At 34.8% G+C, this 18,181-nt stretch overlaps 1 protein-coding gene and 1 pseudogene across 1 annotated transcript; both read left to right on the top strand.

The window, feature by feature from the left end:
* The window catches only part of LOC132727426 (cleavage and polyadenylation specificity factor subunit 1-like), a 64,514-nt pseudogene extending 55,971 nt beyond the window's left edge, over positions 1-8,543 (top strand).
* Positions 8,544-11,109: 2,566 nt separating this feature from the next.
* LOC132727427 (cleavage and polyadenylation specificity factor subunit 1-like) lies at positions 11,110-14,360 on the top strand. Its single transcript, XM_060712912.1, has 5 exons — positions 11,110-11,245; positions 11,715-11,876; positions 12,541-12,682; positions 13,490-13,659; positions 14,186-14,360. The coding sequence occupies exons 2-4, from the start codon at positions 11,769-11,771 to the stop codon at positions 13,579-13,581; spliced, it is 342 nt and encodes a 113-aa protein (XP_060568895.1). The 5' UTR covers positions 11,110-11,245; positions 11,715-11,768; the 3' UTR covers positions 13,582-13,659; positions 14,186-14,360.
* The last annotated feature ends 3,821 nt before the right edge of the window (positions 14,361-18,181 follow it).

The following is an 18,181-nucleotide window of genomic DNA, read 5'->3' as shown; positions in this document are numbered from 1 at the left end:
TATATGTGCATAGCAAAAACTTAAAAATCTTCTTTGAAAAAACCCAAATAGCTAGAGTTTAGTTATTAAGCATGAAACATCTTCTAGTAAGTGTCTACAAAGTTTGTTCAAATAAAAGCCCTGGGGTCAAAACTGGCCTGACCCCAGGGGTGTCATTGTTTTTAACTATATGTGTATAGTAAAAACTTAAAAAAAATCTTCTTTCAAAAAGCCCAATGAGCTAGAGCTTATGGGTGTCTACCGAGTTTGTGCAAAGAAAAGCCCTTGGGTTAAATTGGCCCTGCAACGTTGGGGGGGGTTGGGGGGCCTATAGACAGGTGAGCGACCTCAGGGCCATCATGGCCCTCTTGTATAACACAGGATGTGAAACCTTTGGAAGTATACAGTCTAGATTATTTTGTTGACAGTTCACAGTTATCTTTTATAGGTATGTATTTCATAGGTGCATCTTGGACAATTTAAAATTAATTTTTTGTCATACAGTTCTGGTAGGATTTATGGTATTTTCATGGACTAACAAATGAACAGCTATCTCACTTGGGAAATGGACAAAAGCCTTCCTGTCCAAATATGACAAGGCAGACTAAAGCCCTCCCGTGAAAATGACAGGGCGTACAAAAGCCCTTTTGGAAAATAACAAGGTGGACAAAAGCCCTCCCGTGATAATAACAAGGTAGACAAAAGCCCTCCCGTGATAATAACAAGGCGGACAAAAACCCTCCCTTTCATATGACAGGGCGGACATAATTTGTGATCAGCTTGTATGTTGTGTATAATGATGCTATGAACTGGATATGTTTTGTGTTTTCTACGGCTTTTAGCAGAATTAGCGTAAATCAAATTTCTCAAGATATTGATTAATTTGATAAAATTAATGAATTATTCCCCTTTTGTTTCTTCGATTTTGATTGTAAGTAAGTAGTTGTTTTTGAGTATAAATAAAACACATTATTATATTTACAGTGACAGACAAATTGAAGAATATTTTGATATACCAGTACTTACCTGAAAGTAAGTAAACTTTTTAGCTCGACTATACGAAGTATATGGAGAGCTGTCCTACTCGCCCCAGCGTCCGCGTCCAGATTTCAGATTAAAGTTTTGGTGCAGTAAAATATTTTTCACTATAACTTTGTCATTTCTTAAGGTATCAACTTCAAACTTCAAATATATGTTCCTTATCATCAACCACATCTTATGTGACAAGGTTCATAACTCTAGCACCAATATTTTCAGATTTATCTCCCCTTGAACTTAGAATTTTCCTTAAAAAATACTATTTTTTACTGTTACTTCTTTATTTCATAAGGGATCAAGCTCATACTTCAAATATATGTACCTTATCATCATCCCCATCTTATGTGACAAGGTTCATAACTCTAGCACCAATATTTTCAGATTTATCTCCCCTTGAACTTAGAATTTTCCTTAAAAAATACTATTTTTTACTGTTACTTCTTTATTTCTTAAGGGATCAACCTCATACTTCAAATATATGTACCTTATCATCATCCTCATCTTATGTGACAAGGTTCATAACTTTAGCACCAATATTTTCAGATTTATCTCCCCTTGAACTTCTTTAAAAAATATTATTTTTTACTGTAACTTATTTATTTCTCAAGGGATCAACTTCATACTTCAAATAAATGTACCTTATCATCATCCACATCTTATGTGACAATGTTCATAACTCTAGCACCAATATTGCAAGAATTATCTCCTCATCAACTTAGATTTTTTTACTAGAAAAATGTTATTTTTACTATAACTTTTTTAGTTTTAAAGGTATCTACCTCAAACTTCAAATACTTATTCCTTATAATGAATTATATTTTATGTGACAATGTTCATAACTCTTGAAGTAATTTTTACAGATTTATTTCTCTTTGAACTTAAGATTTTCTTTAAGAAATATTATAACTTTGTTACTTTTTAAGGTATCTACTTCAAACTTCAAATATATACTTCTTATCATTACATACATGTTGTGTGACAAGGTTCATAACTCTAGCGTGACTATTTCTAGAATTATTTCCCTTTATCTTGGAATTTATTTTAACAAATGTTATTTTTTTACTTTAACTTAATACATAATTATACATAATTGATTTTTCTTTCATAGTTTTGTCCTCCTTACTGCGTCCAGTATTTTATTAGTCGAGCTTGGCTGTCTCCTGTGACAGCTCTTGTTTATTATTATGCCCCCCTTCGAAGAAGAGGGGGTATATTGTTTTGCTAATGTCGGTCTGTCTGTCGGTCTGTCCGTCGGTAGACCACATGGTTTCCGCTGATTATCTTGAAAAGTATGTATCACAAAGTCTTCATATTTCACACAGTGATTGGTCATAACTAGTAGATGACCTCTATTGATTTTGGGGTCACTAGGTCAAAGGTCAAGGTCACAGGGACCTTAAATATCAAAATGGTGTCCGCTGATTATCTTGAAAAGTATGTATCACAAAGTCTTCATAGTTCACACAGTGATTGTTCATCACTAGTAGATGACCCCTATTGATTTTGGGGTCAAAGGTCAAGGTCACAGGGACCTTAAATGTCAAAATGGTTTCCGCTGATTATCTTGAAAAGTATGTATCACAAAGTCTTCATATTTCACACAGTGATTGGTCATCACTAGTAGATGACCCCTTTTGATTTTGGGGTCACTAGGTCAAAGGTCAAGGTCACAGGGGCCTTAAATGTCAAAATGGTTTCCGCTGATTATCTTGAAAAGTATGTATCACAAAGTCTTCATATTTCACACAGTGATTGGTCATCACTAGTAGATGACCCCTTTTGATTTTGGGGTCACTAGGTCAAAGGTCAAGGTCACAGGGACCTTAAATATCAAAATGGTTTCCGCTGATTATCTTGAAAAGTATGTATCACAAAGTCTTCATATTTCACACAGTGATTGGTCATCTCTAGTAGATGACCCCTATTGATTTTGGGGTCACTAGGTCAAAGGTCAAGGTCACAGGGGCCTTATATGTCAAAATGGTTTCCCTTGATTTTTCCATAATTGAACACTTCCATGTACCCATTTTTGGCAAGTTTCTGTAATAAAATTACCAATTATGTGAGTCAATGGCTAGAAAGGGGGGTATATGTGTCGTTCGACATTCTTGTTATATTACAGTAATGCAGTCCAGATTTAATGTTGCATGCACTGGTATTTCAGATAAAATTTATCATAATATACATGTTTTTGAAATATAGTTATGAATATTTATGCTTTAACATTCAGGAAACCTGTGTAATATTTTATATAACATTTAAGTTTTGTCATTCATGCATTTCTTTTACATTCCTGTTTTGGTAACTATTTTTATTCATGTGATCAGTGCAGACCAAGATCAGCCGGCACAATTCTGTGCTGTCTTGTCTGATCATGGTCTGCACTGTTCACTCTTCAGTCGGTACTTATTAGCTCACCTGTCACAAAGTGACATGGTGAGCTTTTGTGATCGCTTTTGTGATCCGGCGTCCGTCCGTCCGTAAACTTTTACTTTAAATGACATCTCCTCATAAACCACCAAGCCAATTTCATCCAAACTTCACAGGAATGTTCCTTTGGTGGTCACCTTTAGAAATTGTTCAAAGAATTTAATTCCATGCAGAACTCTGGTTGCCATGGCAACCGAAAGAAAAAACTTTAAATATCTTTTTTTTAAAAATCCAAAGAGCTAGAGCTTTGATATTTGGCATGAAACATCTACTAGTGAGTGTCTACAAAGTTTGTTCAAATAAAAGCCCTAGGGTCAAAATTGGCCCCGCCCCAGAGGGTCATTGATTTTCCCTATATGCATATAGTAAAAACTTAAAAAATCTTCTTTTAAAGAACCAAAAGAGCTAGAGCTATGATATTTAGCATGAAACATCTTCTAATGAGTGTCTACCAAGTTTGTTGAAATAAAAGCCCTGGGGTCAAAATTGGCCCCGCCCTAGGGGGTCATTGATTTTCCCTATATGCATATAGTAAAAACTTAAAAAAATCTTCTTTTAAAGAACCAAAAGAGCTAGAGCTATGATATTTAGCATGAAACATCTTCTAATGAGTGTCTACCAAGTTTGTTCAAATAAAAGCCCTGGGGTCAAAATTGGCCCCGCCCCAGGGGGTCATTGATTTTCCCTATATGCATATAGTAAAAACTTAAAAATCTTCTGTTAAAGAACTTAAAGAGCTAGAGCTAAGATATTTAGCATGAAACATGTTCTAATGGGTGTCTACCAAGTTTGTTCAAATAAAAGCCCTAGGGTCAAAATTGGCCCCGCCCCGGGGGTCATTGATTTTTCTTTTATATGTGTATAGAAAGAACTTAAAAAATCTTCTTTGAAAAAACCTAAATAGCTAGAGTTAAGATAAAAAGCATGAAACATATTCTAGTGAGTGTCTACAAAGTTTGTTCAGATAAAAGCCCTGGGGTCAAAATTGACCCTGCCCTGGGGGTCATTGATTTTCCTTATATGTGTATAGCAAACACTTAAAAATCTTCTTTGAAAAAACCCAAATAGCTAGAGTTTAGATATTAAGCATGAAACATGTTCTAGTAAGTGTCCACAAAGTTTGTTCAAATAAAAGCCCTGGGGTCAAAACTGGCCCCGCCCCAGGGGTGTCATTGTTTTTAACTGTATGCGTATAGTAAAAACTTAAAAAATCTTCTTTTAAAAAACCCAATGAGCTACAGCTTAGATGTTTAGCGTGAATCATCTTCTTATGGGTGTCTACCAAGTTTGTCCAAATAAAAGCCCTTGGGTTAAAATTGGCCCAGCCGGGGGTTGGGGGTGGGGGCAGATCATTGTTTTTCATTATATGTGTGTAGTAAAAACTTAACATCATGAAACATCTTCTTATGGGTGTCTTCCAAGTTTGTTCAAATAAAAGCCCTGGGGTTTAAACTGGCCCCACTCCGGGGGCCTACATACAGGTGAGCGACCTCAGGGCCATCATGGCCCTCTTGTTTTGAAATTCTACCTAAAAATGATGAATGGTTTTGTCCAGATTAAAAGATCTATAAGTCAATTTAATATATTTAGCCTGGTGAAGGTTAAACATTATAAAAAAAACATAATTGAGATAGCTGAAGATAATATAAAGGTTTACAATATAACAGACCTCTTTACAGAGGCTCTAATCTTTGACATAGGATTCACAAAAATTGATATCTTGGCACTTTAAGGATATAATTATTTAGTACAATAGTAGTTTAAAAAGTGTGCATGTAGCAACATATACCCTAATTTTACATTGAAATTCTGTCATAGAATTTATAATTCTTCAATTAAAGCAATAATCGCTTGTTTGTTTATTGATATACAAGTACAATGTTTACAGTTCGAGAAAGTCATGGAGGAACAAGATTGTTAAGGAGAGCAGATTTTAATGCAGGATCTCATATAAACACAATGTTTCGTGTGCGATGTAAACTCTCTGATCCATCCACAGAAAAAAAACTTACAGGACCACTAGAGAGACGCCATGTTACTTACTTTGGTAATATGATTTTATAATGTTAATATGTCATATATGTATGGGATAGAAATAAGATAGATTATTTTTTAAAAGATGTTTCTTAACATTGAGTTACCAGAAGGCACTTTAGAATGTTTTTATAAGTGTTATTTTATTTTTAAAAAATGTTTTGTAATTGGTTCGCCACCAATATTTTTAGATCTTTTATTATTCTTTTATATAACATCCTATTATAAGGGACTGATAAAAAATGGTTGACTGAGTGCTACTGTTTTATGTAAAGAATTTTAAGATGATATGAAAATTCTATTTACATTGTCTACCAATATAGGTTTGCTTTATAAAGATAAAATAACATTTGATTTTGTTAAGAGTTTGTCACATGACAAAATACTAACGAATATAGTCTCTGACTTTTAATCATGTAAAAATACATATTGTGTTTCAGCCTCACTAGATGGTAGTTTAGGTTACTTGTTACCGGTCTCAGAGAAGGTGTATAGAAGATTACTCATGTTACAGAATGCCCTTAATATGCAGCTACCTCACACTGCCGGGCTCAATCCGAGATCTTACAGGTATTTATTGATATACATGTAATGTAATCATATTCCTTCAAAAGCCATACAGTTAGCTCAATAGGTAGAGCGTTGAACTGTGAATAGGGTGACCGGGTTCGATTCCTGGATGGCGCAGGTCTCTTTTGTTGTGATTGATCATGAAATCCTTTCTACGGTCATTCGCACTGTACCTCTGGTCTGGTATGTAATGAAGTTTCAGTTCCTTGTGAAAGTGGAGGAAACTAGTACTGATAAACTGTTTGACAGCATTCCCAGGAACGATGCGGTGGCTGAACTGTGCTCTTGTTAATTCAATGCGGCTTACTGCTGTGATCTGGAGTATAAACTACCAACACCACAATTATATTCCTTCATTTATATATTACCATATCAGTAAAACACATGATGTAGCTATGTAGTTTGTCTAATATTGCATCTTAATTATTCAAGATAGTAGTGAAAGATAAACTGAATGAATTGATTATATATTACAAGCTTTCTACTACAGTGTAATGTTATATATTTATGGAATCTAATATATACATTTCAAACATTGTACTTGAACATTGTTTGAAATATATGTAGATATACTTATTGTTGTTTCTCAAAAAAGCTTTGGTGGTATGTTTTAGTATATGTACAATTCTATGTGACAGTTATTTTTTTATTGTGTGAACTTTTCAGAGCTGTACAAAATAACTCAGCAGATCTTGCAAATGCCCACAAAAATGTTCTTGATGGTGAACTTCTTTGGAAATTTCTACATTTAAGTGTACTGGAAAAATCTGAAATGGCAAAGCGAATAGGAACCAGTGTTGATCAGGTGAGTCTATGTTAGCAACCACCAAATACATGTGTGAAAACTTGAATTTTTTTAAAAAAAAAGCCAACAATCTTTAAATATCTAAAATTAATCATGTATTTAGTTTTATGTAGTTTTATGTAGAAAAAGAGCATCTTTTAAGAGCTAGAATACTGTCTTGAAAACTCAAGTCAAGTGCCAAGGGAAGAAACTATCTTTTCTGTATTTGTCTATGGTATGATCAAAACAGATACATGAACCTTTCACAGACAAGGCAAAACCATTCATTTGTTCTTGATCATTGATTACATCATCCAAGTTAAAAACTAAAATCAGAGTGGATGTTTGTCATTGAAAACTTGACAAGTTAAGTTTGATTCTACCTAATGTTCTTCAGTAGTCTTGACAAATTAAACATAAACTTAAAGTATAAATGTTAGTATTTGAAAAAAAATAGGTAGGAAATACACTTTCATAATAATATATACATGACTAATTTTACACTATTTCCCCTTTTTGTTACAGTTGGTTGAAGATTTGATGGAGGTTGACAGATCCACAGCTCATTTCTGATCACTATGATTATATTGCCAATGACATGATGTAGAATCATGTATACAGGGCTGTAAATAACTGACTGTATAATATATCTACCACAGTGTTCAATGTGTATTTTATACACAGGGAGTGGAAGTTGTTTTAAAATTGTGGGACTGACTTAACCTCCCATTGCATCATCTAAATATGGACATTATGTTGTTGTTTTTGGGAAAGGGGTGTGGTTAGTGTGTGTGTGGGGGGGGGGGGAGGAAATGCATTTAGACAGTTTGTTTAAACATTTTATAGAACTGCATGTTTGATTTATACACATTAGACAGAAGTGATTTTTAAGGGGGATAGCATAGAGTACTAATGCTGACAATATCTCTCAGTGTTTCTTTTTGGGATAGAGGATCAAACCTGATTGCTTATTTTTAAAAATATCAGTCAGAAGCGGATTTGAAAAACATTATCAATATATTCCATGCTGAATCAATGTACATTTAGTAAGTTGTTTATTAGCTTGATATATCAATAACAGTAGATACACAGATATATGTGATTGGCTATGAAGATGTTACTGTGAATTCACATAATTTCTTTGGCATGAAATATCCTGGTTTTGTCACAAAGAACTTTTTCGTGTATTTTTCAATTTGGGGACTGTCTATTTTCTCCAAAAGGTATGCACTGTGATGCAAAATAATCAGAAGACAAAATGAAATTCCATTGGATCTTAAATTTGTGGATTTACCTATCCATGAAAATTAGTTCCTCACAAATAATAATGATTTTGCAGTAATTGTAAAGTGTGGAATTGCAGATTCAGTATGGAAGTGCGAATTTGCCAATTCAATTTATTCCAATTTATTCAGACAAAATAATCCAGTTGTTGGACATGATTTACAGTTGTTTTATTAAGACTTGTGTGAAGTAGAATTTATATAATGCCTTTGATGTTTCAAATGTCAGTCTTGTTCTTAGAAATGCTTGTCAACATTGCACACATTTATAGCATAAAAAATGTGAAAATGTAAACCCCTGTGTAATGAGCTTGTATTATATTCATCTTTTATTTGTCTCACTATAAAACTATAAATGTATTAACTTCATGCTTTTTGTTAAGGATATGTCTGTATTTTTGTACAGAAATAAAGTTTTAAAACTTTTTCCACAATTTATTTTATAATCATACTATCAGAGACTTCAATGACTGTAATAATATGATATGATGTACAAACTGAATGGTACAGATACTGGTTGGTACAGGCAGATGATTAAACTGGTTGGTACAGGCAGATGTCAATACTGGTCGGTAGAGGCAGATGATTAAACTGGTTGGTACAGGCAGATACTGGTTGGTACAGGCAGATGATTATACTGGTCGGTAGAGGCAGATGTCATTACTTGGTAGGTAGAGGCAGATGGTTCTACTGGTCGGTAGAGGCAGATGTCAATACTGGATGGTACAGGTAGATACTGGATGGTACAGGCAGATACTGGAGGGTACAGGCAGATGTTTATACTGAATGGTACAGGCAGGTGTTTATATACTGGATGGTACAGGAAGATACTGGGTGGTACAGGCAGATATTTATACTGGAATGGAACAGGCAGATGTTCAAACTCAATGGTACAGGCAGTTGTTTATACTGGGTGGTACAGACAGATGTTTATACTGGATGGTACAGACAGATGTTTATACTGGGTGGTACAGGCAGATGTTTATACTGGATGGTGCAGGCAGATGTTTATACTGAATGGTACAGGCAGGTGTTTATACTGGGTGGTACAGGCAGATGATTATACTGGATGGTGCAGGCAGATGTTTATACTGAATGGTACAGGCAGATGTTTATACAGGTTGGTACAGACAGATGTTTATACTGGGTGGTACAGGCAGATGTTTATACTGGGTGGTACAGGCAGATGTTTATACTGAATGGTACAGGCAGGTGTTTATACTGGGTGGTACAGATAGGTATTTATACTCGGATGGTACAGGCAGATGATTATACTGGATGGTGCAGGCAGATGTTTATACTGAATGGTACAGGCTGGTGTTTATACTGGATGGTACAGGAAGATACTGGGTGGTACAGGCAGATATTTATACTGGATGGTACAGGAAGATACTGGGTGGTACAGGCAGATATTTATACTGGATGGTACAGGCAGATGTTCAAACTCAATGGTACAGGCAGTTGTTTATACTGGGTGGTACAGACAGATGTTTATACTGGATGGTACAGACAGATGTTTATACTGGGTGGTACAGGCAGATGTTTATACTGGATGGTGCAGGCAGATGTTTATACTGGATGGTACAGGCAGATGTTTATACTGAATGGTACAGGCAGGTGTTTATACTGGGTTGTACAGATAGGTATTTATACTGGATGGTACAGACAGATGTTTATACTGGGTGGTGCAGACAGATGTTTATACTGAATGGTACAGGCAGGTGTTTATACTGGATGGTACAGGAAGATACTGGGTGGTACAGGCAGATATTTATACTGGATGGTACAGGAAGATACTGGGTGGTACAGGCAGATATTTATACTGGATGGTACAGGCAGATGTTCAAACTCAATGGTACAGGCAGTTGTTTATACTGGGTGGTACAGACAGATGTTTATACTGGATGGTACAGACAGATGTTTATACTGGGTGGTACAGGCAGATGTTTATACTGGATGGTGCAGGCAGATGTTTATACTGAATGGTACAGGCAGGTGTTTATACTGGATGGTACAGGAAGATACTGGGTGGTACAGGCAGATATTTATACTGGATGGTACAGACAGATGTTTATACTGAATGGTACAGACAGATGTTTATACTGGATGGTACAGACAGATGTTTATACTGGATGGTACAGACAGATGTTTATACTGGGTGGTACAGACAGATGTTTATACTGGATGGTACAGACAGATGTTTATACTGGATGGTGCAGACAGATGTTTATACTGGATGGTACAGACAGATGTTTATACTGGATGGTACAGGCAGATGTTTATACTGGATGGTACATACAGATGTTTATACTGGATGGTACAGACAGATGTTTATACTGAATGGTACAGACAGGTGTTTATACTGGATGGTGCAGACAGATGTTTATACTAGGTGGTACAGGCAGATGTTCCTACTGGGCGGTAAGGCAGATCCTCATACTAGTTGGTACAAATAAATGTTTATTTTTGGTAGTACAAACAGATGCTCATACTGGATGGTTAAGGCAGACGTTTATGTTGGGTGGTACAAACAGATGATTACACTGGATGTTAAGACAGATGCTCGTACTAGTTGGTAAGAGTAAAGACAGATGCTCATACTGGGTGGTAAGACAGATGCTCATACTAGTTGGTAACCGTCTGTCAGTTTTTCCTTTCACACTGAATGCTTCAAGTGTCAGTGATAAACATGTATATATATTTCTTTTTGTATATTTTTTTCTTGAATTTCATGTCATATATCTGTTGATATTAGATATGTACCAGTATGTGTAAAGCTCGACTTAAGTTGGATCTATGTCATCTTTTCAAAATACAGCTTATTTTCTTGTACCATAGATCAGTTATTCTATCATATTCTAGTATATAATTTTCATAGACTTACAAAAGAATCTAAAAGTTCCAGTAGATTGTATGCCAGATTCTTTAATTTTTCACTGACACTTTTGCATTTTACAAATATTTCAACAATTTAAATGATCTAGGTTTGTGACAATATATGGAATATATCACCATGTGGTAACATTGTTATGGGGGAACCAGCATTCCTATCTGAGGAGTTCAGTTCAGTTCAGAGCTGGTCACCACTTCCAGTTATGGTAAAAATGGAGCTCTGTCAGTATTACAGGTGAATAACCTTTTTATGATGCAGCTTATTTGGCAGAATGGTTAATGTTGCTGCCTTCAAATCACTTGCCCCTCACCCTTGTTGGTTTATATCATTTTAGGGACTTTAGCTTTCATTTGAGGTACCTATCTTTCTAGCTGTCTGAAGGTTGGTGGTTCTACTCAGGTGCCTGAAGTAATGCACTAACAGCTACCTCGGGTCTTCCTCCACCAGTCAAGCTAGAGATATGATCTTTACAATGTTGATATGACTTAAAACCTAACAAAAGAAGAGAAATTGTTTGAAGAGGTAGTCACTATTTAGTTGTCATTCTCATAAATTAGCCTAGTAAGATTCAAGTCCTTTTACTCATGTATATCATTGTTTTCTCCTATGATATTTACACATAGTTTTTATAAGCAGTGAACTGATAAATTTGTTGATGTCTAAGTAAGATTACACAAACTTAGTTTCTTGTTTTTGTATTCAGAGAAGTATTAGACCACAAGTTGTGACAACGTTTGAGTTACCCAGCTGTGTGAACATGTGGACAGTGACAGGACCAAAGACAAGTGGTGACAAAGACGACGATGAGAAAGAGATACAGGATGGTCATGCTTTCTTGATACTAAGTCGACCGGACTCTAGTATGGTAAGTTCCTAATACTAAGTCGACCGGACTCTAGTATGGTATGTAAATAATAATAACCGGTTTTAGGGCATTTTCTTACATATCTTTATCACCCCTATACAACAGAACTATAGATACATAAGCTATCAGTGGTCATTGTTGTGTTTGTTTTATACAAATTAATTTTAATTGTGTGTTTAGTTTGTGTCGGAAGCTATAAGCTTATGGAAACACTCTTGAATCTGTTTCTGGAACCAGCTAGTACTAAGCAATAAATAAGTTTCTTGCTCAAGGAAACAACATCTTGCCCTTGACTTGGTCGAAATTGATGTGACGAGCAATCCTTAGATTACTAATCCAACACATTTGTGTTTGTTTGTAACAAATTATTCATCAAAATAAGGCTGTTCTTTTTTCCTTCTTTTGGACTTATTTATTTGGCTTGAGTGTAAGGAGAGTTGTGGTTATATATTAATATTTTTATTTTATATTTAAGCCATTTGTGGCAAGTTTGAAGAGAACATTGTTCAGATGCAGTTGCATCTTTCATTACAAAATGAAACAGTTTGTAAGATTTTATAAAAAATTCATGTAACAGTAAAGCAATTAATTATGACAATTCAAATGAACTCTTTAGAAATTGATATAAGAAAGTATCAATATTTTTTTTACACATATGTTACAGATTTTACAGACTGGTCAGGAGATTCAAGAATTAGATCACAGTGGATTTAGTACCCAGACTGCCACTATATATGCTGGTAATGTTGGAGAAGGCAGATATATTCTACAGGTGTCCTCAGGTGGCATCAGATTACTGGATGGAGGTAAGGAGAAGTTTCTTTCTTGATTATTGTTAAAAAATAATGGGGTTTATCCAACTAACCTTATATTGGTCATAATATATAATTTTTGGGGCGTCTGTGGCTTAGTGGTTTGAACATTGTTGACTTCAAACCACTTGCCTCAACTCTCATCTGTGCCAGCATCTACAAATTCTTTCATGTTAGGAAGTTATCAATCTAGCTTACAGAACTTGGGTAGTTCTACTCAGGTGCATGGTTAGTCTGAATTAATGAACAAAGGGGAACCTAAGGTCTTGGGTCCTAATTCATCAGTAAAGCTGGAAAGACTCCATATGACATAAACTGTTGGTGCAATGTAAAACCCAACCAAAAACGCCAAAAAAAAAAGAAACTTTGAAAAATTAAAAAAATTAAAAATTTGCATATACACATTTATATCATAAGTGTTCAAAAAAGAAGTTTGAAAGGTAACAAAATTAAAAAATAATTGTCAGGAGAAGAAGCTTAAACATTCATGCAATAGGTGAATAATTATTGTAAAGTGGCGGCATGACTGTGTGGTTAATATGTCAGAATAGTAATCTAAGGATTGCAAGATGTGTGGTTTTAAACCCTGTCAGAGGCAAGCCATCAGGAAACTTTACCTTCATGGCTCAGTACTGATAGGTTCCATGTATAGATTCGAATGTGTTAAACAGTATAAGATTATAACTTCCTGCACAGTCAAACTAAAATAAATTTTGTATAAGCTGTTTTAGTGTGTTGCTAAGTTATAATTATATAGTTGGTTTAATTGGTTTATACATGCTCATTTATACAATTTTACAGTACAACAACTGCAGCATATTCCAATTGAGATGGGTACTCCTATAGTACAATGTACTGTAGCTGATCCCTATATTTTGATAATGAGTGATTAGGGAACCATCATGATGTTAACATTGAAACAAGAAGTGACTGGTGCCCGGCTTGTTCTTACCAAGCCTCTCATTTCTAATGTAGGTACCATATTGTTTCTATAAATGATTCTACCTTAGTATTTGCCTCCTTTTGAGTATACATTGTAGTTTTTGTTTTTTGTTGCTTAAGTTGTTCATGGAGTTATGATACAACTACTCATATGTGTTTAAAAAGAGTAGAGAAAACCAGTACATTGTCAGCATTGACTCTGGGTCAAGTTATTGATTACTTTCATTTCAAATAATGGTTCTTTAGTGTCAAATCAGATATTTGCTGAACTCACTGCAACCAGCAATGTCACTTATAAAACAAACAAAAAACAAAAAAAATCCAAGAAGAAGATAAATAAAGCACACTAAGACATTTACATTTGTTTCAATATGTTTACTAATAATTTTTTTATTACAGAAGCAAATAAACTTTGTCTTGACTTCAATCCATACAGAAAAATGATATCTCTAAGAAACTTTTTTCATTATATTTGTAAATGACAAGGTATTTTGTTATAATTTAGAATTTTACTAGGAAATATTCATTACAATAAAACATATGTACTTATTTCAGAAACCACGAGTGACCACTCTCTGTGCATATAAAGATGAGAGTGGAATGTTTACTACATCAGCTGTTGAAGTAGAAGAAGAAACAATAACAACAGAACAGAAAATAAACATGAATACTTCACTAGAAAAAGTCTTCAGTATGGAAAACAGGTAAATACATGTATTACATGTTTTTCAGTAGACAGTGAAATCAGTTTTTTTATAACAATATATGACAATTTGTATATAAGTTGTACTCAATGTATTTTTTCCGATCTGATCAAGTACGGTACGACCCAAGCAGAAAATAGTTACTAACTCCATGTTTGAATATGTATTGTAATCATAGTGAGTACACAAAATAAGAACAAAATGTCAGATCTTGTCTTAAAGAAGCAAAGAAAATGTTGAAAATCTAAGGATTTTATTAGTACTGTTGGTTAAACCTTTAACATAGTTTTTAGAGCGCCATTTAAATGGTGAGTGTTTTTTCTAAACGTGACACCCCTAAATAAATAAAACAGCAGGGACTCGGAGAGAAAACAGACTTATAAGCCAGGGCGCGGGCAAAGTTAAATAAATAAAACTTCTCCCTGCGTCCCTGCTTATTAGTGTATTTTGCCCTGCGAGCCCGCCAAGCGAAAAGTTGAGAATTAACAAATTAAAATGGCATGGGCACGGAGCGAACACACGTTAATTAGCCCACCATTTTATTTCTTAAATCTCACTCAGGGCGAAGTTTTATTATGCTCCCCGAAAATTTCGGGGGAGCATATAGTCGTCGGGTTGTCCGTCCGTCCGTCAATCCGTCCGTCCGTACGTCCCAACTCGTGTCCGGCTACCTTGAAGGTCAAGGTCACAGCATGACCTTGCATCAAAATCGTGTCCGGTCCATAACTTCTTTATTTGAAGTCGGATTTTAAAACTATTTCACAGAAGTGATCACCATATTGAGACGACGTGTCGCGCGCAATATTTGGGTCACTACCTTGAAGGTCAAGGTCACAGCATGACCTTGCATCAAAATCGTGTCCGGTCCATAACTTCTTTATTTGAAGTCGGATTTTAAAACTATTTCACAGAAATGATCACCATATTGAGACGACGTGTCGCGCGCAACATTTGGGTCACTACCTTGAAGGTCAAGGTCACAGCATGACCTTGCATCAAAATCGTGTCCGGTCCATAACTTCTTTATTTGAAGTCGGATTTTAAAACTATTTCACAGAAATGATCACCATATTAAGACTTCGTGTCGCGCCCAACATTTGGGTCGCTACTTTGAAGGTCAAGGTCACAGCATGACCTTGCAGCAAAATCCTGTCCGGCCCATAACTTCGTTATTTGAAGTCAGATTTTAAAACTATTTCACAGAAATGATCACCATATTAAGACAACGTGTCGCGCCCAACATTTGGGTCATTTTGAAGGTCAAGGTCACAGCATGACCTTGCAGCAAAATCTTGTCCGGCCCATAACTTCGTTATTTGAATTTAGATTTTAAAAATATTTTACAGAAATGATCACAATATTGAGATGACGTGTCGCGCGCAACATTTGGGTCCCTATCTTGAAGGTCAAGGTCACATGACCTTGCAGCAAAATCGCGTTCGGCCAGTAACTTCGTTCCTTGAAGTCGGATTTAACAACTATTTCACAGGGATGATCACCATATTGAATCGACGTGTCACATGCAACATTTGGGTCGCTACCTTGAAGGTCAAGGTCACAGCATGACCTTGCAGCAAAATCATGTCTAGCCCATAACTTCCTTATTTGAAGTCTGATTTTACAACTATTTCACAGAAATGATCACCATATTGAGACAATGTGTCGTGCACAACATTTGGGTTGTTTTTACACTTTGAACTTTGCCTGTGACATAACTCTGACACTACAAGAGGTATACCTTCCTGTGTCCAAAACCTATTCGGGGAGCATCACCCGGTTCAACCGGCTCTTGTTTATTAAACTTTGCCTTGCGCCCCACTAATTACCTTGTTTTTCGCTCTGCACCCCTGCCATTTTAACTTGTTAATTCTCTACTTTTCGCATGGCGGGGTTGCAGGGTGAAACAGGAATGGCACAAAGCAGCCATCATAAAAATGTCCTATCTTGTCATAGAAAAGTAAAAAAAAATGTTAAAATTTGAATTGCTGAGGACTGAAAATTTACTTCGAATAATGAATGGGTTCGAATAATCGAAATCCAAATATAGTGGTAGGCGACAACTGTTCAACTGTAACGCCAACCAAAGCAAAAGTACAGTTTACAACACACTTTTGTTTCAATAAATCAATCAAGAAAAATAAATAAACAACATAAGATGCATAAAAAATTAAATTTTATTGGTAAAGAAGACATAAATACTTGCATTTTGTTCCTCATATACATGAAAATTATCATGTCATCTTCAAGCATTAACTATAACAACATCTGACACGGTGCAGAATTTTAATCATAGATAAGATAGATATGTATTCTCAATTAGGATATCTTGTGCTTAAAATGCACTGATTTAAAATATAAAAATAATTTTTTCATTATTCATTATTCATATACAAATACATGGTAGTGTTTGCTTGTTTATATAATACTTAATTGAGATTGTTTACTTTCACTCTTTCATGAAAACTATTAAATTGAATACTTTTAACTGTCCAATAATTGAAAGAGAAATTACTTGCATGCAAGTAATTTTCAAAATTTTCAGTAATTAAAGAAAATTTAAAAAGTATGCATAATTTTTTAGATTGTCTAAATGCACACATGGTTGTTAGAAATTTTAACAAGTTTTTACAGTCAGCGAGTGGTTTAGCGGCAATTAGTCTGGCTTCGATTAATAATAGGTGTGGAATTCTTTCATAATTGTATAAATGGGAACAAAATTTTACTTCTAAATAAAGGAGGTATTCAGATATTGCAATTGGAATAATACGTTTGTATTCATATAGCTTTATATGGAGATAAAAAAGGACTGCCTATCTTCTAAGGATAATGCCGGGTATTCAAATAAAGGGTTGTCCAATAACCAGGGTCGGACTGTACATGTAGTACTTAAAATATCTTCTTTCAAGAAACATAAAGAGCTAGAGCTTAGATATTTGGCATGAAACATCTTCTAGTGAGTGTCTACCAAGCTTGTTCAAATAAAATCCCTGGGGTCATAATTGGCCTCGCACCGGGGATCATTGTTTTTCCCTATAAAATTATGTATGTAGTAAAATAAAAAAATATTCTTCTTCTTCAAAAAAAAAAAATAGTTAGAGCTTAGATATTAAGCATGAATCATCTTCTAGTGAGTGTCTTTCAGGTTTGTTTCAATAAAAGCCCTGGGGTCAAAATTGGCCCGCCACAGGGAGTCATGGATTTTCTTCATTTGTAGATCTATATTGTTACAAGTTAAACGTAACAGAGAAGATAACGCAGCAACAAATCTACAATTTTTGATTAAAGAAAAACATTTATTTCAATAATAAAAAAAATATGAAAGTAAAATTTATCTCACACTTCAAATTCAATTGTCCACAACTCAAATTTAATCCATGTCCAATGTCCACAGCAGAATATCACAATATGTCCAAAAAATCACTTCCCACACAGAATAACAGAATCCAAACTAATATATAGCAGTACAATAGCACACAATCAGTATATCAACATCACACAGTAGTGTAAATAAGCACACATACCTCAAAGTACAAACATTCATATATATATTTACTATCAATGAACAATCTAGAATACTTAACTACTTAGAGAATGAAAATTCCAGAATGAACATGAAAAGAACTTTCTTGAAAGAAGATGAATGAACATGAAAAATTATATAAATATCAAATAAACAAAATTATTAAAACTGATAGTGGCATGAGTAGGTATCGAACACAAGACATCAAGATTATCAGTCCTGATTTTCCATTTATGCATATAGTAAAAACAAAAACAAAAATCCTCTTAAAAAAAAATAATTCCAAATTAACAATTTTCTGACTCAGGTGAGCGATTTATGGCCATC

The sequence above is a fragment of the Ruditapes philippinarum genome, unplaced genomic scaffold (genome assembly GCF_026571515.1).
Source record: "Ruditapes philippinarum isolate M1 unplaced genomic scaffold, ASM2657151v2 ctg3288_1_1_1_1, whole genome shotgun sequence".
Classification (NCBI taxonomy): Eukaryota; Metazoa; Mollusca; class Bivalvia; order Venerida; family Veneridae; genus Ruditapes; species Ruditapes philippinarum.
This window is presented reverse-complemented; position numbering and strand designations above follow the sequence as displayed.

Coding starts and splice junctions, on each gene's coding strand:
- LOC132727427 (XM_060712912.1), top strand. CDS start 11,769: ATGTGGACAGTGACAGGACCAAAGACAAGTGGTGACAAAGACGACGAT. Junction 11,877..12,540: donor GTCGACCGGACTCTAGTATG/GTAAGTTCCTAA, acceptor CATATGTTACAG/ATTTTACAGACTGGTCAGGA. Junction 12,683..13,489: donor CATCAGATTACTGGATGGAG/GTAAGGAGAAGT, acceptor ACAATTTTACAG/TACAACAACTGCAGCATATT.